General features: G+C 32.6%; 2 protein-coding genes across 3 annotated transcripts; both read right to left on the reverse strand.

The window, feature by feature from the left end:
• Window positions 1–852: 852 nt before the first annotated feature.
• On the reverse strand, window positions 853–11,159 carry LOC100775189 (Holliday junction resolvase MOC1, chloroplastic). 2 transcript variants are annotated; one of them, XM_003532829.5, is made up of 6 exons: window positions 10,681–11,159; window positions 9,390–9,501; window positions 5,449–5,501; window positions 3,974–4,105; window positions 2,106–2,178; window positions 853–1,058 (listed from the first exon to the last, which is right to left on the reverse strand). In XM_003532829.5, the coding sequence occupies exons 1-6, from the start codon at window positions 11,095–11,097 to the stop codon at window positions 958–960; spliced, it is 888 nt and encodes a 295-aa protein (XP_003532877.2). In that variant the 5' UTR covers window positions 11,098–11,159; the 3' UTR covers window positions 853–957. The 2 variants fall into 2 exon arrangements, with proteins under 2 accessions (XP_003532877.2, XP_014634471.1); XM_014778985.3 differs by having other exon boundaries at window positions 9,390–9,510.
• A 3,698-nt stretch (window positions 11,160–14,857) lies between these two features.
• Window positions 14,858–22,225, reverse strand: LOC100818668 (protein N-lysine methyltransferase METTL21A). The gene is made up of 8 exons (XM_006585289.4): window positions 22,005–22,225; window positions 21,846–21,913; window positions 19,180–19,299; window positions 18,077–18,150; window positions 17,928–17,988; window positions 17,749–17,850; window positions 17,051–17,162; window positions 14,858–15,394 (listed from the first exon to the last, which is right to left on the reverse strand). Exons 1-8 carry the CDS (start codon window positions 22,091–22,093, stop codon window positions 15,274–15,276), a joined length of 747 nt encoding a protein of 248 aa, XP_006585352.1. The 5' UTR covers window positions 22,094–22,225; the 3' UTR covers window positions 14,858–15,273.
• Window positions 22,226–27,071: the final 4,846 nt, after the last annotated feature.

Genomic DNA, 27,071 nt, shown 5'->3' on the forward strand with positions numbered 1-27,071 from the left:
ATTTCCAAAACATCTCTTTGAAAAAACCAGTCCAGAAAAGTTGCCCTAGAAATGAAGAGCATGGATGCTGTGATAATTGTTGTGCAACTATTCCCTAATATATGTAAATATGTAATGCATTGTGACGAAAATAAAAAGCTGAAATTTCTGCTCAAGAAAAGATCTATCAATTATGGCCTAGTTAATTTGAATTTATTTCAAACTTATGTGAACTTCTCTAGGGGAAGAATGTCGAGTTCTATAATGTTTATAGGTGTTTTTTTGGTACATATATAATGGTGATTGGTGCTTATAGAATAGATGATAAAATGATTGTAATTAACTAACTAGTTTTCTACATGTGCAATGTGCGCAATTTATTTTAATTTTAACTTCATTTTTAATCACAGAAAATATAAACAGATTAATATGTAATAATATAAAAAAAATAAGATAAAATATAAAATGAAATTGTATAAATTACATTATATAATTTTTTTAAAAAATATTTTTTTACAATGTTTATTATTGCCGAACAATTTTAATTTTCTTTAATACAATATATTTATGCAATGCATGAAATAATTAAAAATATTTTATTTATGATGTTAGCAAAGAAATTATTTAAAACTATTTTGCAATATAAATATATTTAATGAATCAATTATGTAATTTTAACAAATCTCATATAAAATATTACATGAAGAGAATTTGTGAATTATAACTAAATAAAATATGGATATATTTTATAATATATATGTAGACATCAAAATGAATAAACTGTATGATTTTCACAGATAAAAAAAAAAAAGATTAATCCTTGAGTGTTCTGAGTCCGTAGACTACCCTTGCCTAACTACCAAAAAAAATAACTAAAATAAAGTTCACAATACTATTACTATTTAGAACAATTACAAATGGTAGCCAAATTACATGGAAAGAGAAGGGAGGGGCTGAAGCTCTTAAATATGCGAATTTTCAGTTTTCTAAATTGTCGAGGATGGTGTCACAACAAGAAGGTTTCAAGGTTTTGTTTTGGTCTTGCCCATATGCTGCAATTAGTAAAGCCTCTGCCCTTCCTGAAACAATACAAATTCATTAAAACCAAAGCACGTTCAAAAGGTGTATAGTAACAAACAGGAACCAATCACCACGAACACTCTTTTTCAACAAAATTTCAGAAATGGAGAGTGCATTTAGAAGAAAACCTACTACTAGGGCTCAATGGATGTTTGAAATCTTATAATATAAGTAATCTGAATAGATAACAGAACCATGTATTGGCTTAAATTATATGAAATCAAGGGGTTCCAGATTAATGGATCCTTGAATTGGGTAATAAAGCTCTTAAGTTCAATAATGAATAAGAGAAATGCCTAAAACACATTCTGATACACCTTTCAACACTTTATATTATTGGGTGACATATCATATTGGGGAGTGGGGACTAAAAATAACCCAGGAAGGTTCACTGTTTATTAGTAGGGTCAACATAAAATCTTAGCTTATTATAGTGTTCAAAATAAAATGTCAAAGTGTTTTCCTATCATTTATCTGATGAAGAATATATTACTATATATGCGGGCACAAGCACGAAAGACCATTCATTCATTGGATAAGCTTTTGGATAAGTGGGAATTCCACAACTTTGTAGTAGAAAAGAAATAAATTTGTTGAAGTTAATGCTACCAAGGATCAAATGTCATTTGTTTATGGACAGGGAGTGACTACTAACACTAATAGTTTCTACTACAAACTATAGCTTTTTTGGGTTCGCAATCAACACAATTTACCTAAATAAAATAAAAAATTTGTAGCTGCCCTCTCCCCAAATAAAAGGAATCCAATCAAAAGCTGCAATATGATCCACAATAACATGACACTGGAGGAACCTTTCCAGTGATTTAATACATCATATAGTACTGGACTACAAGCCCTTTGATAAATTGTAGGATCTTTAAAATTTTAACAGCGAAATTTTAAAATGTGTAAAAGCAGCTTACGATTTCTAGCATTTGGATTAGCTTCATTAGGCATTAGCATTCCCATTCTAGTACATTTTGAAGATAATTTATGATCAAATAACATGGTAGTCAATTAAATAACATGCAAAACAAGAGAAGTACCATGATCTTTTTTCCTACTTAGCATGGAAGTCATTGAAGGAAATAATGTAGATGCAATTCTCCTGCTATCATCCTGCATTATAAAATGTCCAAAAGCTATTAAAAACCAAGAAGAGTCAACAATATTTAGGAAATACCATGTAGAGAAAGCATTGCAGAATATACAGTAAATGCTCAAATTTCCTTTAAGGATGTTGAGAGATAGTATACGTTGAAATTTTTGGGTTTTAGGTAGAGGGAGGAAAAGTTACTGAAATATGAGAAATGTTAAAAAACTCTTTTGAACAAACTATCTACTATTGGCTAAAATTTATTGGAAATTTCAAATTTTTGTTGGACTCATTTCTTGTTTAACGAGTCTCTCATGGATTTGTAGTTTTCAATAATTTTTAACCAATAATAGAGTGTGTTAAAAGGAGTGTGTTAGAGTGTTACTAGCACTCCTCATGTATCATTGAATTCATATTAACTGAGATGTATTACAATGTGTTGATCTATTATTTGATATGTTCAAAAAACCTAGAGCACTAACCTTTATTTTCATTAATAAAAATCCTAGCTAACTTGAAAAAAGAATAATCTATGATATTCTAAGATATGATAAGTTATTTTCATATAATTTAACACACCCTCAATCTAAAGCTTACGAAGTTTTAAGCTTATTACAAATAAACCCCTTTTCTTTTTATCTTTTTGCAATAATGTGGACTCCATCCAAAAGACAAGGAAACTCTGAGACGAAAAGCTGAAGACATCAGGGAGATTCGGATAGGGTCAGACTAAAATTAGTACAAAAGTTGGGGCAAGATCACATCTGAGATAAAAACAAATGCTGAGGTCAGATCTATTGATTGAGACAAAGACCAATGTGGCCAAGACAATTTTCTGGGGCTTCTGGTCTGAATCCCTAGAATGACCGCAGGGCAAAGGATGATTCACTGGGACTGCCATGGGACCAAAGTGCTTTGAGATAGACTAAGGTAGTGTCTGGGACAAAAGACAAGGCTAGACACCTTTCTCCTTTCTCTCCCTCAAAACTAGAATCATGTGTCTTAAAAGGAAAAAGGAAGTGAGTTTGCCAGTTGTGACTACAAAGAACCTCTAACATGCTGCCAAAAACCAAGGCTCCCATAAGACCCAAACAACAGCATTTGCCCACAAACAAACAATAGAACCAGCAGCATAAAAGAGCTGACAACAAGAAGGCAACACCAGTGAGAACAATAGTAAAAAATATCCAAGAGATGAATCAAAAAAGGAACTCGCAAATTACAAGTGGTCATCAAAATCAGACCAGGGGAGGCTAGCAAACTCAACAGGACTGAAGGCAGTGGACAGAGCACATGCAATGGCAAGGGAAACCAGAGACAAATAATGTGTGTAGTCTTATGAAGACTCTGATGACTGTGAATGGAGAAACTTGCAGGGATAGGGCATAGATGACATGGTAAGACAGATCAGATTATGACTCGGTGGATAAGATTTGAGCGGATGGTGGATGGAAAAGCTGCAAACAGCAGGGGTAGTGACTAAAATTAAAGGAAAGCCAAAAAGAGTGTGGAGATCCCATATTGATTAGAGATTTGGCCAATGTAGTCCTTGTAAGGCTTGACCAGTTCTCACCTTACAAACAAGCCAAATTTTGGGTTGAGTTAGGCCCTAAGCCCAAATTCTAAGAAGCATAGTATGCAAAATGTTAAGTACTTGCTTAAATATTATTAGTTTCAACTGACAATATTTTTTCTTTCTTCCATGAAAACTAACATCACATTTTTGGAAATAAATAAAGAAACCTTGAAACTGAGAAAAATTGTGCATGATAATTAGTAAGCATCCGCTCTAATCTGTACAGTTGGGACCAAACCAACCTTTGTAGTCCCGTTTCCAGAGAGTTCAAATTTTGCTTTCCAAGTAAACGATGGCACTGGAATAACAGAAAATCCTGAGGCAACTAAGATGCCAATCCACAGCCCATACCCAAATCCTCCACTCCACCAGCCCTTGAATGCAAAAAGATGGAGAGACAAAATATTAATATGACATAAATAAAATTAAAACACTTTTCAAAATATTAATACAACAAAATTAAAACTATGATCAAAAGATCAAAATTCAAAACTGAAAAATAAATCATAGAACAAAGCAAACTACATGCATTTCATTGAAGAAAAATCACCTAACCTAAAAAGTTTAAACATTAAAAAGTAAAAACTATAGCCAATTTCCGGATCTTTCAGTCATTATTAGCAAGCATATGAACTTCACTTAAACTTGATTAGCACAATTCTTGTCAAACTTCAGAAGTCCCCACAAGTAAGTTAACTAGGAAAATGCTGCTCTTCCTCCCCTGTTAAAAATGGGTCTCTATCAGAAAAGAATAGACTATTAGATATTAGACTACTCATGTTAATAAGTAGGTAGTCTAGTAGAAGCTATTACTTGACAACAGCCAATATCCCAGCACTCCCAACATACACTGAATGTAGACACCACCCTAATGACAACCATCTCATTCTAGTCCGATTACAGTGAAGATTTGAGCAATTAATTTTGCTGCTACTCAAGGAAAATGTTTTGGTCGAGCTCGGAAGGAAAAGCATTTTAAACTCACAGACTCTTTAGGCAGAATTTTCTTCCCAACAGTGACTGAGAAGTTGATTAAGAATCATGTCAATTATGTCTGTCAGAAATCACAAAACCATATCAGAAATAATTAGAAATACTGTTTGGGAAAAAACTGGTCTGGAGAGGTTACAGCATAGAAATTTCAGGAGATGTTACAGATATTTACAGCAGATTAACAGGAAAGGAAATAAATTCCTAAGATTTTCTCAATGAAATTGCAACATCCAATTAAATAGTAATGACAGCCTAAAGACAGAGTTGTCTCTAACTCTATACAATTGTAACATATACTCCCTCTGTTCCTATTTATAAGACCCAATTACTGAATTGCCTGATTCATCAAGATTAAGGAAAATGGTTAATTTAGTTGATAGCAACAAATTTGTCTTAAATTTATAGCTTTTTCCAAAACCACCCTTGTCATTAACACTCTTCTCTCTCTTCTTTTCTATGGTATAGAATATTCTCTCTCTTCTATGGTATACAATTAATTAGGGGTGTTTTAGTCTAAAAATAATTAATGCAAGGGCAATAAGGATTGGGTCTTATAAAAAGGAACAAGCACTACTTTTATTTGGGTCTTATAAATAGGAGTTGATGGAGTAATTAAATAACAATTATGACAACCAAAAGTACAAAAGAGTTTTTAACAAACCGAAACATCTTGAAGTTTTTAGAAAACTTCAAAATATGTTCTACTTTGAGGAAGCATACCAACCTGCTTCCCATCTTGCGGATAAGGGAGTGACTGCTCTATAAATGCAGTGGTTCCTGATGAAATCAAGAGTCAATTTGCTAATAGCCAACCATAAATAGTGTCAACCTTCAAAAGAAATATGAAAAGAGCAAAACAATAATTCAAAATTTACTGTAGCAAATTGCAGAATTGGTACTGAGTCTATAAATTACATTGCCAAGGATAGAAAAGAATAAGTAAGCATCATTATCTCAGAAATGCTAAATAACAAACCAGCAGATTCAGAAATGTGATAGGGGACAAGCAAAGGAAGTATGAATTACCATCAATTGATACTTCATCCAATAGTATTATCAGATAATACACAGGAGAAATCACAAATATCAATTCAACTGTTCAAATGTAAAAGATGAACTTATGACTTTTTACATTAGATCTACTAGAAATTAGAAAAAAACAGAGAGGAAAATGGAATATTCTGTGATTATTATTGACTTGATGCAAAACAGTGATAAGCAATGAACAAGAGAAAGAGGAAAGGATTATCCTAAATCTAGTAGAAATCAATCAGACTTCCTATGATACAGCAGTTAGGAACCAAGAATTGAAATGAGAAAGAAAAGAAAGAATTTTATTGACTAGTAAGAAAAAAACAAAAAATATGAGAGAAAACTCTCCTCCAAGGGTTTCCCCTTCACAAAGAATTTCTCCTTTCACAAAGTGTCAATGCTCAATTTACAAAATGATACAAATCTATGTTTCTCCTATCCTTCTTCCTCCCCTATTTATATCTAATAAACCCCTCTAACTAACTCATCAATAGTCTAGTTATCTTAACTAACTTTTGCTTCTCCTTATATCCTAACAATACACCCCTCCTAAAGATCAACCTTGTCCTCAAGGTTGAAATTTAAAAACTGGAATTGCACACTGAAATGACACACTTCAAGTTTTCCCCGATGCTGGAAGCCAATTGCACTCATTGTAGCTTAGCTGGGAATGACCCACTGCCCTTTCATGCAGGGGTTGAGTTTGGTGGCTTCGATAGAGGTCGGGATGAAAGCAAATTCTGATTAATCTGGACCTCCATAGGTGATGCTGCAATTTTTTTCCACCTCTTCTCTATTATCATGTTATCAGCTACACAGGCATCCAAGTTTAACGGTATAAATCTTGCCACCCAGTTTGAACTTCAAGTTTCTGCTCCTCTTTTATGAATCTCATTTCTACAGCCAATTTGGGCCTAACCCAATATGTAAAAAATTGGACCCACTTTGTAGAATTCCAAAACTCTCTCATCCTTCAAAACCGAATCATTTATTCAAATAGGATGTGCCTCCCTCCATTGGAGATCAACTGTGAACCCACTGGCCACTGCATGCAAACTCAGGTCTGGCGGCTTCAGTGGTGGGTTGGACAAGGGTGGATTCCATATAACTTTAATCACCATGGCTGCCTCAGTACATTCTTTCTACCTTAGCTCCACTGCTAAGCTGTCAGTCATAGATGCAACAAAGTTTAACACAAAAGGCTCACCCAGCAAGTTGAAATTCCAAGATTCCAACACCGTTGATGTTCCAACCACCTTCATGATCGAATCTGGGTCCAACAATGATTTTTGTTTCATCATAACAACTTTTTTATGGAAATCTGAATATTGAAAACAATGAGGCTTGGTTGCATCTCCACCTTCAACTTCCATCTTGATCAACTCTGTTATTGGATTATCAAGAAAATCCTCTTCGCAGCCCTCATTCTTCACTCTATTTTCCTTGGCTGTCTCCCTCTTCATCAATGGATCAACTTCTCCGTCCATCATAACTTTTTCAATCTTTGTTTCTCTAGCTAACTTTGTTTCATCATTTTTGGTTTCTTCTCCACCACAAAGAGTGTGGTTCTTGATTATTGAACCTTCTTTTCTTCTGTTTTTTTTTTATTTCAAGAATTGCAATCGGTCACCATCACTCTCAAAATTGCTACCCTTCAAGTTAGTTCCCCATTTTGTGCCTCCATCAAAGGTGGGTAGTTCCACCTTTGCTGTCCAAGAACTAGACTCTGCTTCACAGCAATCAGACCCACTTCCATCCATGCTGTTTTCGTAATCAGCCACTTCATTCAATATCTTGCGCAACATGTGTGTCTCAGCTAGGAAATGTTGGTCCTCTATTTCAAGAACATTGTGGAAATCTCCTTTTTTTTCAATGCGGGTTTTTGTCTCAATTTGCTCTTCTTGCTTCAAGGTAGTCAATCTGTCAAAGAAATGGCTACCATAGCTATCTCCGAATCTTTTGATCAAGTTGTGGAAAATGACTCCCAATCTGAATCCGGGATCTTTTGGCTCCAAATGTAGAACCAATGCATTGCAACACCCTCCATGCTCATGAATACATATTGCAGCTTATGGAATGAAGGAATTTCTTGTACCTCAAAGAAATTTTCAGCCCTAGCAATCCACCCAATTGGGTCTTCCCCGGACCCCCACGAATGCTGGCAGCTCCCCCTTAACCCGTGCTTCCTCCATCTCTAACACTAGCTCTCCCTTGAAGATCCGGCAAGTCGGACCAATTGTTTTTCTGTTTTTTGAGAGAGAAAGATATTGACTAGTAAGAAAAGAAAAGAAAATAGGAGAGAAAACTTCCCTCCAATTGTTTCTCCTTTCACAAAAAGCTAATGCTCAATTTACAAAATGATACAGATCTGTCTTTCTCCTATCCTTCTTCCCCTATTTATATCTAATAAACCCCTCTAACCACCTAATTAACTCATTAATAGTCTAGCTATCTTAACTAACTTTCCCTCCTCCGTATATCCTAACAACAGCATACTTTCCTAAGATACAATAATCCTTCCTAAAATATAAATCTTTACAGCCATAATAACAAACAAATATAATCAAAACATAATCTACAACAATTTTTCACAGTCTCAAGTCTCAACATCAACAAGTCTTCTCAAAACTGATGACAGTCAAGTGGAGAGTAGTAAATACAACATTAATGCATTAGAAATTCTAAATACTATTGATTTCCCTGTTTTTTATTTTTTAACTATTTTATGTCCACCCACAGTTTCCTTTCAATCAACATTTTTCATTAAAGAAATTGATCAATAAAATATTAATCACGCACACAAGTACGTAAAGACTCATATAGTTAATCAAGTCTGTAGCTGACTAGCTGTTAAGGTTGAACAATAGAATAGGAAACTGAATGGTGTATTGATATATTTCTCAAAATGGAGTAGAAACAAGACTGAAATCTGAAAAGAACAGTGATGGAATGGAGCTAAGTTCCTTACAATGTGAAAACAGAAATGGCAGAAAATAGGAACACCACAAATAACCTTAAGACCGAGAGAGATACCCCTCAGCTCACCCAAATACCCACCATCCTTCAACTCCTCCCCCCACATTCTGTTATTTTCCCACTTATATTCCTTCCATGATTTCTGCACATCATTCTCCCTCTTCTTGCTTGCCATCTGTACATTCATTACAACTCTATCTTTCCCTTTTTCAAACTCCACCTCAGCTTCCATAATCAACCCACATTGGCTTTGGGCCCATTTTCCTTTCCCACTCTCCCTTCAGTATTTTTCCTTCCTTTTCTCCAATATACTTGCAAAATGGGCCTAACAATAGCCTTGCCTCAGTATATGATAATCACAATCTCAACAGATCATAATAAGATTCTTACAAGATCATAAGTCTAAACATGTCATAATAATCTTAAATAATAAGAAAATGGAAAATATAAGAAATCAAGAACTTTACCATGAAGACTAACAGCTATTACAAAATGTCAAAACAGATAATTAAACCAAATTCTAAAATTATTCATTTTCCACCATTTGTATAAATAGAAGCAAATAGCTAGTTGGAGCACAAAGCCCAAAAGAGGAAGTTTAGAAAAAAAAAGGTCTGCACATTAATGTAGAGATAAAAATAGAGAAATATAGTATACCAATTGGAGCATCAAAACCACGAACCAACTCAACAACAGACTTGGCATCTAAGCGTCTTCGGGTCCTCTTGTTCTTGCCGACAAGTATTTTCACATGAGGAGAGTCAAATACCTGCATATGCTGGAGTAATGATATAATAACATCTTTTTGAAATATGGAGACAATATTCTGAACATAATCTAGTAGCTGATTTTAAAATAAGAATCAAGGGCCTAGAGGATCTAATGCCAAACCACTTCACAAAAGTGGAAAGGAATACAATTTACTATTGAGATCAATCCTCATCCAGAATCTGCAAACATTTTAGCTAAACTGCACCAATAAAAATCTAGTGTACTACCCCCATTGGAACTCACTTATTCCTTTTAGATGAATATCCTCTTCCTCAATGAAACTTACAATTAAACAAGTAAATAGCATAACAAGACACATGTTACAAACACCATAAACATGAAAGCAAATCATCTACAAGCAGACTTATTCCATCTAAATCCAATCCTCTACTGGTCAAGATGCAACAGTATCTACCAGCACAACAAGAAGAACACAGCATGTAGGGTCTAGATGACATTATTGATATCCATTAACACTGCTTTTACTCCACAACCTTCCATTCACTGTCATAAACACAATGCCCGTAGTTAACCAAATTTGACAAAACCACAATCCTTCTATGTCAAAACAGCCACATTCAGAACCTAACCTTACCCATAAAATACAGTTCCTCCATGCCCATTCAAAACCATACAAAACCCATATCAGCACATCCTAAACCACACCCAACCCCAACAAATCTCCAGACAAAAACCCTTGTGCTGCACAAACGTAGCACTTGAAAATTTCTTTTTTGTCCTACCTAAAGTTTCTCACTACTCATAAAGTAATGCCAAGGTTTCAAAATAAGGTCCGCAACCAGCATCAAGGTTTTCAGGGTCTTGGCAACCACAGTTGCAGCCGAATTGGTTGGCATTTGGCAATTTCCTACAATATCAAGGATTGCAGCAAAACCATGACCACGACCACAAGTAGCACCTCTAAAATTTTCATTTTTTTCCCACTAAAATTTCTCACTATTGATAATTAATGCCAACGTTTTAAAAAAACAGTCTTCAACCGCAATTTCAGCTGCAGTATCAAGCTTTTTGGGTCACCACGACCACAATTGCAGCCAGATTGACCACAATTTCCCACAATATCAAGGACAATGAAACCGCAACCAAACCATGTAATGTAACAAAGGACAGAAAAGGAAAGAACTTTAGCCAGCAGAGACAAAAAGAAGCACGGTACCTGAGCTGAACAAACAGAACCGTGTGTTTTCAAGAGTGCAACAGCGCCAGAGACATCTGGATCAATTCCAAGGACCCATTTAGAGCCATCATTTTGGTGGGTCGGTTCATGCTCTCCACTCAAAAGATGCGTCTTTTCTGGAAAAGGGTAAGAGAGTGAAGCCAACCAATTCTCTTTGAATTGGGTATCAGAAGAAGCCTTCACCCTACGCTTTCTGTTAGGAACTATGATTTGAGGGTCACTCGGATTCTGGGTTTGGGTGAGGGTAGTAGAAGGAGAAGAAGAAGAATCACAAAAGGTCCTGAAGTGAATGGAGGAAATTGTGGGTTTGAATTTGGGAGAGAGTTTGTTCATGAAATGGAATTGGAGTTGGTAGGACTGTGGTGTGAATTGTAGGGATTCCATGAAAAAACTCATACAAAATGAATGAATGAGGGGTTTGAGATACGGAAGGGAGGGAATAAACGGACCTAAGCAAAATCAAATTAATATATGAGGAAATAGTTATTTTTTTTGTCTCACGTCACATTCACTAATAAATATGTTCCTCTCGCATATTAAAATATAAAATTTAGTTTCAAAAGTCAAAAAAATGTAATAAATATATTCGTATGTTATCTTTCGTCTATGATTATTAATAAAATAGTCTATATGATAAAAAACGAATTTGTCAATATAATAATGGTCAACCTGATCCCAATAATTATCAATGTGGTCATACTTATTAGATTGAAAAAAAAATGTAAGTAAGATATTATTCTTGGATGTAAATGTCAGTTATTTTTTGTTGGACGAAAATATCAATATTTTTTGTTGGAGAAAAATGTCAATAATTTTTAACCTAAGTATTAGTATGTTTTATTGAACAAAAAATATTAATAAGTTATCATTATTGGATGAAAATGTCATTATTTTTTTTTTATTGAAACTAAATATGAGGATATATCTGTTGGACTAATTTGTTAGGTCCGAAATTTTATTTAATTTAAGAGTAAAATATAATCTTAAAATAATATTACAATAATCACTTAAAAAATACATTGGCAAATATAATTTAAAATTAACATAATAATAAAGATAATATTGATTATCAATTATAATTTTTCTATCACAATAGAAATTATTCAACATAAACATTATATCAATTTACCAAAATAAAAAATTGTAACACGTACCAATCATTACAAATTTTTTCAAATTACCCTAAAAGATAAATATATCTCATATTTCATTCTTTCACATCTTGACTATTTTATTAAGGGTGATGGACAGAAGTTAACAGCCAACTACATTTGTTGTATTTTTTACACTTTCAGAAATTAAATTTTGTATTTTCATCTTTCAAGAACACATTTATAAGCGAATTACACATTCAATGACAAAAGTGGTTTATATTTACCTATTCATATTCTCATATAGTAAGAAGACGAAAAGTCAATAAAATATTATATGACAAATATATTCATATAACTAGAGATGATCACATTAACAATCATTTCAGTGACAAATTCGTCCGTCTATGTCACATTGACTATTTTATTAACGGGGACACGTTAACGCCTGCATATATTTGTTGCACTTTTTACATATTCGAAGACTAAATTTTATATTTTTATCTTTCAGAATGTGTTTGTCGGCAAATTACACGTTTAAAAACAAAATATTTTCCCTTTTTATTACATTTGTTGAGCAAGACGGTATGCCTTCAAACTGTTTGCAAAAAATGATAAGGGAGAACTGGGTTAATTCCCCCGTAATAATCTTTGGATAAAAAAGGGATGAAGAGTAAATATTTAGTTCAATCTCCAAAAGTGTTAACTATTACGTTTGATTATTTAAAAATAAAAAATTAAAATTTAGTTTTCAAAAAAGTAAAAAAAAATATGATAGATTTATTCTATCGTTAATTCTTTTGTGTTAACATTAATATTTTTACCTATGTGATAATCTGCGTGTAATTAAGATATTAAGTGATTGATAAATTAAAAGATGTGTCGACAAATTAACCTCAGACCTTCCATTCGACAATCTAGGGTACAGTGTTAAATTTTCTCAAGAGAATCTAAAATTCTAAAAAAAGTTATCATAATCATATCTAATTATATAGAACAAGATTCTGATTATATAAAACATATTCTAAGCTCAAAATAATCATATCTACAATTGAACAATCAATGGTAGTCTTGTTTTTGCGTGGTGAGTCTATGACCTTTCAGACATCTTTATGACTCATTGGTTGTCACCATTCTTCATGCTAATAGGACGTCGATAGTACATGTTGGATGTGTGAGCGGATAATTGACCACCCAAGGGAGATCCATCATCCTTGATGCAAAATATTGAATCAACAATGTGCTTCAGTTCAGATATGGTAATGTCTAATTGAACAATAATACACTTCTTGTTATCGCTGTTAAATGTGATACCTTCAGCTCCACCACAAAGGGTGTCGCCATTGTTGAAGACACAGACCTTAACACCTGATTCACTCATCATTTACTTCCAAAATGCTCTAGCACTACAACAAATTCTAAATGGTCGATAACTTCTTCATAAGAAGTCATTTAAATAGTACCTCAGCATCATCAATGTAATTAATTCAAAACTATATAAATTGTTGTCAGACACTAATACTTTTAAAAAAAGGCCATAAATTAAAAACTATATACATGGTATTCTAACGGTAGTCGAAAGCGTACACCAATGTTTGTGTAACATCATTTTCTTGTTGCAACTGGAACAGGAAGGCTGTTTTGTTGCTACAGACATAAATAGACTCATGGCGACAAAATTGTATTCGGGGTGGGGCCGTATGTTTGTTGCAACTTGTTAATTTTATCCTCGTTGAATACAACCTAACTAGCAGAAAAGATGGAAATAATAACCATTTCTTACATTTTAAATATATACCGATACACGACTCTAACATTACATATGACATACATAAATCATGAAGCGCTTAATCCATAGCAGCATAATCATACAAACTGTCATCAATAAAAACCTGAGATATCAAATTTAACCCTGCATATAAGGACATGTAAGTCAAGTGTCCTTTGAAAACACCTGTGTATCCATACTTAATTTTTCATTAAAAAATGGAACTATAATTAATTACAAAATACACTAACTAAGAATTAGTTTAATATCATAACTTCACAACATCTTTTAATGTAATATGCAAACTAAAACTTCACATAACAAAAAAGAAACGAAAACAAAAACATAACTAAGTAGTATAATATTCAAACTAAATGCACACACATACATTTCGAAGTACTATGGCACATTCAACGGTTAAAGCTTTTGCAAATTATGGTTGCTTTAGTACTTTCTTATGCACCGTGCCAAAAACAACACCAGTGGGATCCTATGACACAAATCGAACCTAATGACACACATGTTTGCACTTGCCTATTTTTTTTCTTCTTAATTTTGTACTAGCAAGTTAACACGAACGATTTATTGGGTCAATGAAGAACATAGAATATAAGGCATGGAACTTTTTATTTGTTCAAAAGTTAAAGCCATAATTTGTTTATTTATCAAATTAACTTTACAAATGCAAAACCTGGAGATTATTTCTCTCTTTCTCTTTCATACATATTCACAAACACATGGTGCTCACTTGCAAACATATAAAAAGATGAGAGGTGAATGGAGAAGAGACAAACAAAATCAAACACGAAATCAAAAAACAAACCCTAGATCAAAAACAAAATCAACCAAAATAAATAATGAAACACAAAATAACAAAAATTAGAAATACAAAACCAACATATGAACCACCATAACAGTGAGAGCGTGAACCGTCACACAAGAGTGTGAGAACGCACTCTAAACCACCACGCGAGAGAATATAAGAACACCTGAACCACCATGTGAGAGAGTGTGAGAATGCACTCTAAACCACCAAGAAAGTAGAGCAAGGGTTGCAAGCATATAGTCACGAGAGTGAGAGTCATGCAATAGCATCTCCAAAAAAGAATTTCAAATTTTCTATTTTTTGGGAGTATTTTGAATTTCACGTATTTTATTTAATTAAATTATCAATAAAAATAATAGTATTTCAATTTCATTTTAAATTTTTATCCAAACAAGCCATTTCACTAAAAGAATTTTAATTTCCTTAACAAAATGAATTATTTGATTTAAATACCCCCATCCAATCACACCGTAAGACATTAATTATTTCATTGAGAAAATCATAAGGTGGAAAATGTGTGATTAATACTTTATGATTAACAAAATGAATTCCTGATTTCTCTTCTTGACCCTCAAAGTTCCCAAAGACTACCTTTGGGATGATAGACTCCACTCAGTCCAACCAAATCTATCTAGAAAATCTTCTGTGGTTGGTCATGTATGCTTTAAATAGAGAATTATGTTTTGGAAGATAAACTCCACAAGATAGGTTCTCATTCTTGCATGTTCTTTATCTTCCCCCATGGGTTTCCTGAGTCATCAACACCATGTTGTCAGCAAGGGAGTAGCTTTGAATGGAAATAGAAATTCCAACTATTGCTAACCCCCATCAGTTTTCCTTTTCACATGCAATGTCTGTTTCTGGAAACTCAACTATATTTAGTGTTTCTACTCAAGAGTAACTACAAAGATGACTCCTTCAAGATTCTTAACTGTGCACCGAGTTCCAGGCACTTCTTTCATCTGCATCTGTAGCTTAGAAGCTTCAATAAGAATCATTGAATCCATGCTGCAAGGGGAAAAGTTTTAATTAGGTGAGAACAATGCTTATACTTTTGACCAATTATATCATCATCTCAATCAAATCAATAGCTTATGGAGACTAGATAAGCTATGACATCCTAAAATCAGATAATGCAGTGCTTGTGGTAAATAATTTGTTGGATTTGAGGTATGAGCTCGGAAGAAAATTGAAACTTTAACCGGGGATAAAGTAGGAGGCAGGGGAAGCTGCAATTCACAATTGCGATCACAAGTTACAAGAGAACAGAGAAAGTTCATGGAACTTGTTTGCGCAAAGGTATTTTGAAGTCTCTGGTAGAAGTGTAATAGTAGCAAAAAGTCAAAGGTTAGTTTTTATATTTTTTTTTTAAAAAAAATAGACTAATTCCCCTCCAAATTTTGGGTTGGAGATGAAAAAGATTTTAAAAAGTTCACAAATGCAGTTCAAAATCTGATATGCTTCTTTTACCTTTTCCAGTTTGATAAAAATTGTAGCAGTGGCCAAATTTTGAAAAGAACCAATTCTTATTTGATAATACCAAGTCACAAAAATTTACAAAACAGTACATGCAATGAAAATAGCTGAAAACTAAATTTTAGACAAACTCGATAGTCTAGAAACAACATAAATTTGCACTGATTTAAAAATCTAGTTACCACATAAATCAGTTTTGAACCTGTTTTTGATTTATCTAAACACTCCCTTATTAGCTATTTCCTAAGGCTAACTGATACTTCACATTTGAGAAACGTCAAATCCAAAAGGCAAAACTGAATCAGTCAACCTCTGGGATGAGTATGCTATCAATCAAACAAAAAGGAAGCAAAGAATATTAACTTAACAAAGAATATTTACTAAACATGCCTTTTTTTTAAAATCAGCAAACACTCTTTTTCATTAAAAAAACGGTACCAGGGGTACCAAATTGTGTTACAGAAAGTGTAAAACTCAGATCAATGAGGTTAATATATATTTTCCCCCAAAAAAGAAAAATACTACGTAACCTCATGTCTAATATCCCCTGCACTTCACAACCAAACAATATGCCCACCAAATATAGTTCTACAGCATATCCCCCATCCTTAACTATATGTTGTATGTAAATAAAACTAACAGGGGAGATTCCTATCACTGTCACGTGGACCGATAGTGCTTCCAGCAAGGCTCTAATACACAAAACAACCCCTTAGCCAATCAGACAAACGTTTACATTACTACTCCACTGGACAAAGGTGTAGTTAACATCCGTGCTCAATGAATGAAGCCAAGACAATGATACAAACTTCACCTCCTCCACCAATGAAATCCAATTAACATTATCATGGTTGAATATGCATTGGTTCCTTTTTTTCCAAATTACATGAGTGATCGCACACCACAGTATTGGCCAAAGCTTTTTCTCCAAACCAGACCTACCAAAGCCCAATACCATCCTACTAAACACACCTTTAATATTGAGGGTACTAAACACACCCCTAATATCTATTCCCTAGGCTATCTGATACAATACATTTTAGACACAAAATGTGTAAGACAAAAAACTGGATTCATTCAATCTCTTAGATGAGTGTGTTGTCAATGGAACAAAAAAGGTAGCAAAGAATATTCAATAAACCAAGAAAATAAACATAAAATAGAAGAATAACAAGCTAGGTTGCATACGTCTTAGCTCTTGATATATAGGCTAGAATGAATTTGCACTTTCTGTCCTCCCTAGCCTGCAGGAGCTGTTTAACACTATCAAAAAGCATAGGTATGCTTGACTGCTGAAAGCTTATGAATTGTCAAGGATTATGAAATCAATTTTTCAGTGATATTGAAATACTATTACACAAAATTTTGATAAAATGAACATATTTTAATTTCAAGTATCACAAAAATCTGCATAGTCGGTTATTTGATCTTATTGATTTCATTAAATACCTGGAATCAGTCCTCATAAAGCTATAATGACACGAAAACTTAAGAAAGAAATCACAACTAGCAAAAATTTATAATTATGATGAAGGTGAAGAAGAATGTGAAGAGGTCAAACAGTGCCTTCAAAGGCTTTGGAATTGATTATCAGAAGAGTTAAACAGCTTGAAATGGATGCATGGTTAGTAATGAATATAACATCACAGCCCAAGTATTGTTACAGTTCTGAAGACAAAATTCCATCTTCAGAAACATAAGACACAAAAATTTAGTAGAATTTAGAAAATAAACTATACAGATGGTGGGATTATCAGCTGGGGTAAGAAATATGAATAACTAGCTTAACAGATATCTATGTATTATCTATATCTTGTGCTGCCTTTTTTTCTGGAATTTATGCTAGTTAAGTATGATAACAGTGGGAATCCATACATAAAGGATATATATATCAGCTCCAAGTATGAAGTCGAAACCTCCAGGATGTTTTTGTAATATTTCATTTATCTGATCAGTGTTCCCCCATTCTAGTTTCTCTGCTACTAATCCTGCATGGATATTAATGTAAGTTTCAGTGGATCAAACATGTATCTTTCATTCTTCCTTTAGAAGGTTTTTTACTCACCATGAGAAATAGAAGTAATATTCTCAGGACATGAATGCAGCTCTATGTTTTTCTTTAAGATCTGAGAGGAGACAATATAATTAAACTATATAGCAGATAACCAGGGATGCATAACCATGTGTCACAGGAACAGATTTTCACAACACTACCTTGATCACTTCTTCATTATGATCTGTCATCACAACTTTATGGCAGAATCTGCTGCAAAGTATTCCGGTAATACCTAGGATCAAAGCACAAACCATTCATAGCATCAGGGTAACATTATAAAAAATAAGGATAGTGTATCAAGTATCAACATAATCAAGATTGAGATCCTACCAAGGATTGGGATGGGGTAGAAACACATAAAAAAATGATATCATACAAAAAGTGAAAGATCCTACCTACCTACATTTTGTGCATGTATTATGTAATATGTATGTATACTAAAACAACCTAAATATGATAATAACACAACTAAAATTTAATTAAAAGTTAAAACTCCAATTAAAAAATGTCAGAACTCAAGTTACAAGTAATTTACAGCTCAGTAAATAAAAGACAACCACACACAAACCTAAAAGATGACATTTTCACATGATCACAATTTCACAATCAGTTCATTGAACAAAGTCTGTACCAGATGATCAAAGCACACAAACAGGATGAAGCAGCAACTATAAACCAGCAAGATTCTGAACCATAAGCAGAAGCAGATTGGAGAAGAGAAGAGAAAAAGTTGAGGACTCAAAGCACCACTAGAGGTCTGTCATCCACAACTGGAAGTTCCCACAGATTGGAGATCAAGCAATCCTGGACAGAACCCACAGGTCATAGAATAGGGATTCCATGAATGACAGAAGAGGTTGTAGGGCTTTGAGATCTTTAGAATTTGGATTTCAGTATCAAATATGGGCAACTCAGCCAGCATAGTGGTATTGTTTAATCCAATCCCACCATTTCCACAGCATATCTCACCCAAACAAATGAAAAGGAGTATCATGTGATCGGTGATCCTACAACTCATCATTTGATTTTGACTACCATGATAGGTTTAGGTACCGTGTAATATTTTGGATTTTGGAAGATAATAAAATAACTTAAGAAATTCATTTTCTTAAAAAGGTAATCATGAGCAATGGGTGATAAAGGATGCATTGCTGATTTGTAAAACAAGGAACATTTTAAGGATGCATTGTTTCTCCTACAAACATCAAAGAATCTAAGTATAAGAAATGGTATTTACTTTTAAAGGTGAAGATATACATACCAACACCAGAACCTAATTCAATGGCAGTGCAACCCTGAAGCAGGTTAACATTTTTTGAAAGATACTCATTCAGCAACATGGCTCCAGGCCAAACCAGCTGCCCTGTCAAATCAAAATCAGCTGATACAAAAGATGATTAGCATTGTAACCAAAGCTAATAGAAGATACAGAAAGCAAAAAAGGAACCAATCAAAAGGACACAGAAAAGTGTTGCACTCTCATTTATACAGAAGCTTCTAAGTTCCCAATTATGTATTGTTACATCATGTTAGACAGTTCGACTCCACTTGTGTAAACAGTGTTATGATCTAAATGTTCTATTTGGTATACTCTTTGAAGATTGAATCACAAATGGTTAACCCATTTACTACACCAAACCCCCTTTAAAAAATAAGAATGGCAATGTAAAGGGTCTCTTGGCTAGATAGATTTTCAAATGCAATTTAATTTAAGGTTTAATATGTTGTTAGTCCTTGCAAATATGATGAATTTTGGTTTTAGTCCCTACAATTTTTTTTATTGGTTTTGATCCTTAAAAGTTTTGAAAGTGGTTCCCTATCACAATTTATTGATGGCATGGCATGCATCTAGACTGTCACGTCACATGCCATCTCAGAGTGGTTGTTGTGTGACATGTCTTGATGCATGTCATGTCATCATTGAGAGATAATAAAGACCATTTAAAAATATATAAATTTACAAGGAACAAAACCAACCAAAAAGTTTTTGAGGGACTAAACTAATGGTCTGTTTGGTTAGATGGAAGGAAAATAAGGAAGGAAAGAAAATTTTAAAATTTGAATTGGAAAGAAAATAGAAGAAAGGAAAATTTTAAATTTTTGTTTCTAAAAGTCAACTTATCCTTCCATTTTCCTCCCATTTTCTTTCCAATCAAACATAAGAAAATACTCCGTAAGTCATGTTTTCTTTCTTCTCTATTTTCTTTCCTCCTACTTTCTCTCCTATCAAACGAACCATAAAAGTTCGTCATATTTGCAAATATTAAAAACATATTTAAGCCTTAATTCAATTTCATAAAAATTCAAAACCATAGGCCAGTTAGATTGGGGCTCTGCCAAGCGGTGTTTATTATAATTTCAGATCAAGAGAACTTTTCTAGCAAATGAAAAGCATGTCCTAGTTTATTGTCTTCCATTGATAGACTACATAGAGAATCAGTTTTCATTCACAGGTCACAGCCTAAGCCTGTCAAGTGAATAATAGCTTTAGCAAAGAACTAGATGGAAAATTATTTAATTGAGCTAACCACATACTCAAACTTAGCAACAAGCCATATAGCCATATATCAAACTCAAAGCACAATAAAGTTCCTTTTTGAGGAATCAATACAGCAAATGCATAGCATTGCCAATTACCTACTAGAAATTCCAAGTTACAAAAGTCAGTAAATGTGATTGAACACACAAGATAATATACCACCCAAACAAAGTAAATGCCCAAACTATGACTGTGAATATATGCAGAATTGACCAATCAGTGTTACAGTATATCTATTTAAGAAAATAAATGCTAGGAACACATTATCTGTTGTAGAATGAAATACTGAAATTCATGTGAGAATGAGACTCAATAAATGATGTGGTCACTCCAACTCCCCCTATATAATGGATCTCATGTAAGTACGCATGGTCAGTCAACTGTAACAGCGATGGTTCCTAATTGTTAGCTAGTTCCTGTATACTCATTGATTGATTATGATTGCAATCATTCGCACTATAAATAAATAAGACAGAAGTTGCAGTCTATAACTGGTACACACAGTTCCTCTCAAAACACCACTTTTCAACAATTAGTTTTGGTTTTTTTCTTTATTTTTTATTTAAGCTCTGGATAAACTTTTCTAGAAGCATATGAGATAAAAATAAGATAAAATAAATTAAATTTTTCCACAAGTTAAAATCAGCTTATGCGCCAAAGAAGCTAAATGAGAGAGTTTCTATCAAAATTGAAGTGCATAAATTGATATAAACTAATAAGTTGATTTTAACTTATGACAAGAGTTTAATTTATTATAGGGAAAAATATATTTTAGTCCCCATACTTTTGGTCAAACGTAGTCAAGGTCCCTATATTGTCTTATCCATGAATTTGGTCCTTAAACATTAAAAAACATGTGAATTTAATATCTCAACTTAAAAAATCATGATGAATCTTAGAGAGAAGAGACAAAATCTACATATTTATTAAAGTTTGAGGACCAAATTTATCAAAATGAAAGTACAATAAACCTTGTTTAATTGAGAGTTCAAGGACTAACGACACATTTTTCCCATTCATTATATCTTACTATTTTCTTCTTATACAGCTGCTTATAAATTTATACCAAAAAAAAAAAGTCGTACTTTCATAACCATTACTGGTTTATTAACCCGGTTATAACGACCATAAAGAATTAAGAATGAGAAACAAACACTAGCATCAGTATTAGGATTCCACAAAGAATGAGAACATTGAAATGCACATTCCCTTTATCACGAGTCTACATTCCTACTCGTATTTACTAATCAAATCAAAAACTAAAAAAATACAACCTTTTAATCAAACTCTTCTCCAAAAATAAAAAATATATATGAAATGTACAACCCATAATCAAGCACGTGTTGTTTTGTAAAACTTAAAAACTAAATAAATAAATAAATACTCACTGGAAGCAGAATGCAGACAGAAGAGCTGAATGTCTTGCGAACCGAACGTGAATTTCGTCAGCTGGTAACTTCAAATTCAACCAAAGAGAGAAAAAAATTAATCGTCGGAATCGTGAATTTGAGAACGAGGTGCAGAGAAAGCGAGAAGGTGGGAATTACTTGTCATCGACGAAGAACGACGCGTCTAAGCAAACGATTTCTTCTTCTTCTTCTTGTTCGTGTTTGTGTTGGTTTCCTCTTTCTTCCATATTCGGTGTTCGGAGATGAATAAGACGGCGTTTCGGTCTCTTCTGCGGCGGTAGTGTTACTGTTGTGTTCGTAATTGCAAGTTTCGTCAGCAGACTAAGAAAGAGGGAAAGATATACAAGCAGTGTTTGACATTACGTATACGACGTCGTTTTATGTGGAATATAGCATTTTGCTGTTTGTTGCCTTTTTTTTTCACGAGTTAGAGAAAACCGGTGTTCCCAAATCCCAGGCACTGTTTCCCGGTGATTATTGGTTCAATAAAATTTTGTAAATGATGAAACTTTAATACATTATCATCTAATAAAAATCAATATTATTAATTTTATAATGGTTAATTTAAAAGTTATTTTTAAATTAATTTAAGTATAAAACTTTCATTTTACATTTCCAATACATAAATTTTAAACTTGATATTATAATGAAAGTTTTTTTCATTATTAATTTTCTTTTGTAACTAGATAGATATTCATTATTTAAAGACTTAAATATATTTTTTATTGTAATTTAATATTTTTTTATATTTATTTTCTGTAAATTTATTTTTTTAATTCTAATTATGTAAGATTGTGTTTTTTCAATTTGGTACATGTTAGATATTTTATTTATTTTTTGTCTTTATAAATGTAAACTTATGAAGATTATAAATAAAAAAAATTAAAATCTTAAATAAACTAAAATTAAAAAAAACACAAACTTATAGGAAACAAAAATTAAACAAGTGTCAATCTAAAAAAACCAAAAACAAAAAAATGCTAACTTACATGACCAAAACCTATTTAAGGCTTGTTTAAAATAAATTGAATACAAATTTCATGTATAAAAAATAAGGTAAGAACGAAATAAGAAGAAACAAGCACCATAAACTTTATAAAATCCTAAGATATTAAAGATTTTTTTCTTTCTCATGGAGTTTTTTTAAAAATAATTTTGTTTGAAACACACATTAAAAGAAGGACATCACTCTAAATTTTGAACCTTAGTTCATCACACACATTATGAAAGACTAGTGTAACACTTTCACTAAACTCAAACTGCATTGAGCCGTTGACATGCTATTAAAAACCATCTGTTTGTTGTAGACATCATCAATTAGCCTAATGGTGTTAAAGAACACTAATAGAACGTTGACCTGCTACATTAAGTCGCATTGCAATTTGCAACAGTAACACATCCACTAAATATAACAATATGCATTCACCCAAAAAATAAATATAACAATACATTACTTATCCAGTATAAAATAAATTAGACTTCTACACCACTTGCTCTTAATTCAATAATTTTGCAAGAATTTAAAATAAAATAATATAAATTGTTTATCTATAAATATTTCATGATTAAGTTTGACTAATATAATTTAGTACATCTGATTAATCACTTCAACATCAATTCATATTCATATGTTTCAAAAGATAACTCGTACAAGAGAAGACTTGACAAAATATTTCTAAAACAATAGAAAATAGAATAAATTAGTAATAATTTATGCATGAATATGTCCATTCATATATTTTCTTAAGAGTTAATTATCACTTTTATCCTTCATTTTGTGCTAATTTTTGTTTTTGGTCCCTGGCAAAATATTTGATTAATCTTGTTCACTCATAAATTTATCCATTTTGTTTTTAGTTTCTGTTGTTAATTTAAATTGCTGAGTAATGAAGTGGTAGTTACATTGGCAGACATGTGGCAGAAATTGTGTGTGAATTTTTTGTGTTTAACATTATATCAATTTTTCAATTGCTACAAATTTTTTGGCAGCCTAAAATCACCATAAATGTTGCGAAAAAAAACAAGCTAACACAAATAGAATATTGTGTGGGTGGAAAAAGGGTGGGGGTATTATCTACAACGAAGGTTGGTGGCTTCCTAGTGCAAGGGGGTGCTAATGGTTTCTTTGCGGAGCAAGAGGGTCGTGTGGAGGGACTAGATTGTAGATGGTGGTGAAGACCTCGTTACCGACAAAGATGTTGGTGATGCGTCTATAATATTTTTCTTTGTATAATACTTGTTAGTTTGTGTTGTAATCTAAATAATAAAAAAATAAGATTAAGGATGGAAATTATTTTGTTTTCTTTTCAGTCCTAAATACCACTATTCGATCTTGATACACTATTTTTCAGCTTCATTTTCTTTTTATTCATATAAAAAGAGTTTTTGCTTGAGCATGCCAAAAGGAGGAACTACTCCTATCTCAATTTTTGTTTGTCATAATGTTCTACTCCAGTCGCACAAAGTATTAAGATGGTCAATCTTAATATTTCAGGATAGCACAACTGAATTTATGGTATAACAAATAACTAATACACACCAACAATGTTAGGCAACTTTACACAATGCACTAAGAAAACACATAAAGACACATAACACATATTCTTATTTGTATCGGATTCCTTTGATACCACTAAATATAACACCTTAAGAGTATTAATGTAATTACACTTTTAACATTCTTCTAAAGATGTGAAAAATAAAAATATAAATATTTATACATCAATATAATGTCAAGGCTGACAAATAAATATACAAAATAAATCAAACATCATACATGGATAAATATAATACATTCCTCGTAGCATAGGTATCATACATTACAAAAAAAAATACAAGAAACATAAATGTGACTAAATTACATGAAATATCAAAGATCACGCTAGAATGAGGATTGAATAGTGTGTTAGCAAATATGATAACTTTTTCATTAATGAATGATTTTCACGAATAGATATGCAAAAACATAGGTACTAACTGTGTTGTCCAATTATCGAAAAATAGTTTTAGTGAAAACAAATAATTATCGTCCAATGCAAGATAAAAGAAAGTTTTCATAAAGGTTTTTCAAATAACACTTGTGTGATCAAGTGTGTCAAATAAGCTTAAGAGAATATTAATCAATTAACTTAAGAGAGAATCAACAACACTTAGTTTATACTGGTTCACTCAAACAGAAATACGTTCAATTCTCATTTACACACATGTGAAGGGTTCCACTAATCAAATTTGATTACAAATAAGTATTTTATTTTGTCACCCTTGGCTATAACGATATTCTCTATGACATATTAACATACTCTTAGACTCCACCTAGATCTAAAACACTCGAGTATTATTTAACACTAAGTCAGTTATGACTTTTAAAAACAAAAAGTTTGAATGAATATAATGACTCAAATCACCCGATAAAGTGGATAAAAAATTATTTTTGAATACAAAGAATAATTTTGTTAGGCAAAGGATGAACTAATTAAGTGTAGTTTGTATTGTCCAATAATTTGACAAATTTTTCTTCAAATTTCTTTTTGCTCGTTTTCTCTTGGTATGCTTCATTTTTTTATAGCAGAGCTTGAATAATTTTTTATAGACTTTTGAGAAGTATCCATTATGGGATTATTGCTAGTCTTTTATATGACCATTGTCTCAAAACTAGAAGTAGTGCAACATGTCACGCTTTGGTTTGAGAGAGAAAGAATACAGTACAAACAACTACATGTGCTTATTCTCCTTAGCGAAAATGACCCTTGAGGAATATTCTCTTCAATCATTCTATTCCCTTCTATTATGTTCTTTCATTCTTAAAATTCAAATGTTAGCAATTCAAAATACAAGGGACAAAAATGAAATCACATAAGATAAGTTTGTGCACTTCCTTTTTTTCAGTTAACATGGATTTAAGTACAACGTTGGACATTACTTATACTTAATATAAAATAAAATGCGTAAGTGATTAAGTCCATTAGACACAAATAAAAGCAACAGAGTGTGTGAACACTGGTTTTCACAAAGAGTGTACGCTAGTTAATTAACAATGCATTGGATCTTGGATAATAATTCTTTAATAAAACAAATTGCACTTGTGATTGGGCGCATATTAATAAGAGTTATAAGATATAAAATAATACCAAGTGTACTCATATGTAGTAAGTCCTAATCACTTAAAAATCATTTATTAGTTCATCAATAATTTATATCTATATAATTATCAAAAATCATGGGTAAGAGTGAATCGTCTAATGATGGATTGTCAAATCTCAACAATCTCTCCATTTTTTATCATGACAAATCATATAAAATTTTGACCAAAATAAAATATAATCATGATATGATAGAATGATAATGCATGATTATGAGTTATGTGTTAGAGCAAATAAATAAGAGTACATATATGTATGAAGATTTGTTAGAAATTCCCTGAGAGTTCAACAACCTTTTATGCATGTTGCAGATAATAAGTATTAAAGATAAACATACAAAACGTATATGTAACGACATATAACACCAAAACCACACCTGTTATTTAGCAGAGTGCATATACATATCAAAATTCTTTTAACCTTCCCCCATTTTATCATTAACCAAAAGACATAGGATTCAAAAAAAATTGATGATTAGACATCATTGTCACTCTTGATTTGGTGGTGGTAGGGGTGGTTGAAGTGGCGGTGTTGAAGTTGGTAATGGTGGTGTTAGTTCAGCAGGTGCAAGCAATATACTTGCTAGTGGTGGCTATTGAATGAAAGGTTGCAATTGGATGGGTGGAGGTTTTTGGACGACTACAGCAGCAGCAACCCCCATCGTAGCATTTGAGCTTGCTGAAGATTTTGCAATAACATGGAACCAAGATTGTTAAATTGGGCAGCAATAGTATTATGCATAAATAGTTTGTATTGCTCATTTTCCACCCTCTATTACTCAACATATGTTTGCATAACTTGACTTATCATTTCTTTGGTGTGTCTTTTAGTTAATGCACTGGGATCAACATAGTTGAATGGAGTAACACCAAAATTGCTTGAGTAGACTACCATTACATCAAACATTTCTTTTTTCCATTGAAGTGGTTTCATTTGAGGTGTCAACCTACTTGGACGTAGGTTCAAGTTTACTTGTATGAACAACCTTATCAATCTTTTATGCATTGGACTTTGTTGATTCTTCATTGTCTTGCAATGCACTAGTGTTAATGAGATCAATGAGGAC

Source organism: Glycine max, chromosome 8 (genome assembly GCF_000004515.6).
Source record: "Glycine max cultivar Williams 82 chromosome 8, Glycine_max_v4.0, whole genome shotgun sequence".
Classification (NCBI taxonomy): Eukaryota; Viridiplantae; Streptophyta; class Magnoliopsida; order Fabales; family Fabaceae; genus Glycine; species Glycine max.

What these genes read in the sequence shown, in the direction of transcription:
- LOC100775189 (XM_014778985.3), bottom strand. Translation starts at nt 11,097, where the DNA reads ATGAGTTTTTTCATGGAATCCCTACAATTCACACCACAGTCCTACCAA. An exon ending in GTTCTGTTTGTTCAGCTCAG is followed by an intron (nt 9,511 to 10,680) that starts GTACCGTGCTTC and finishes TCATTACTCCAG; the next exon opens with CATATGCAGGTATTTGACTC. An exon ending in AAGTAGGAAAAAAGATCATG is followed by an intron (nt 1,059 to 2,105) that starts GTACTTCTCTTG and finishes GTATTGTTTCAG; the next exon opens with GAAGGGCAGAGGCTTTACTA.
- LOC100818668 (XM_006585289.4), bottom strand. Translation starts at nt 22,093, where the DNA reads ATGGAAGAAAGAGGAAACCAACACAAACACGAACAAGAAGAAGAAGAA. An exon ending in TATTACTTCTATTTCTCATG is followed by an intron (nt 17,851 to 17,927) that starts GTGAGTAAAAAA and finishes ATATCCATGCAG; the next exon opens with GATTAGTAGCAGAGAAACTA. An exon ending in TATATATCAAGAGCTAAGAC is followed by an intron (nt 15,395 to 17,050) that starts GTATGCAACCTA and finishes TTCCCCTTGCAG; the next exon opens with CATGGATTCAATGATTCTTA.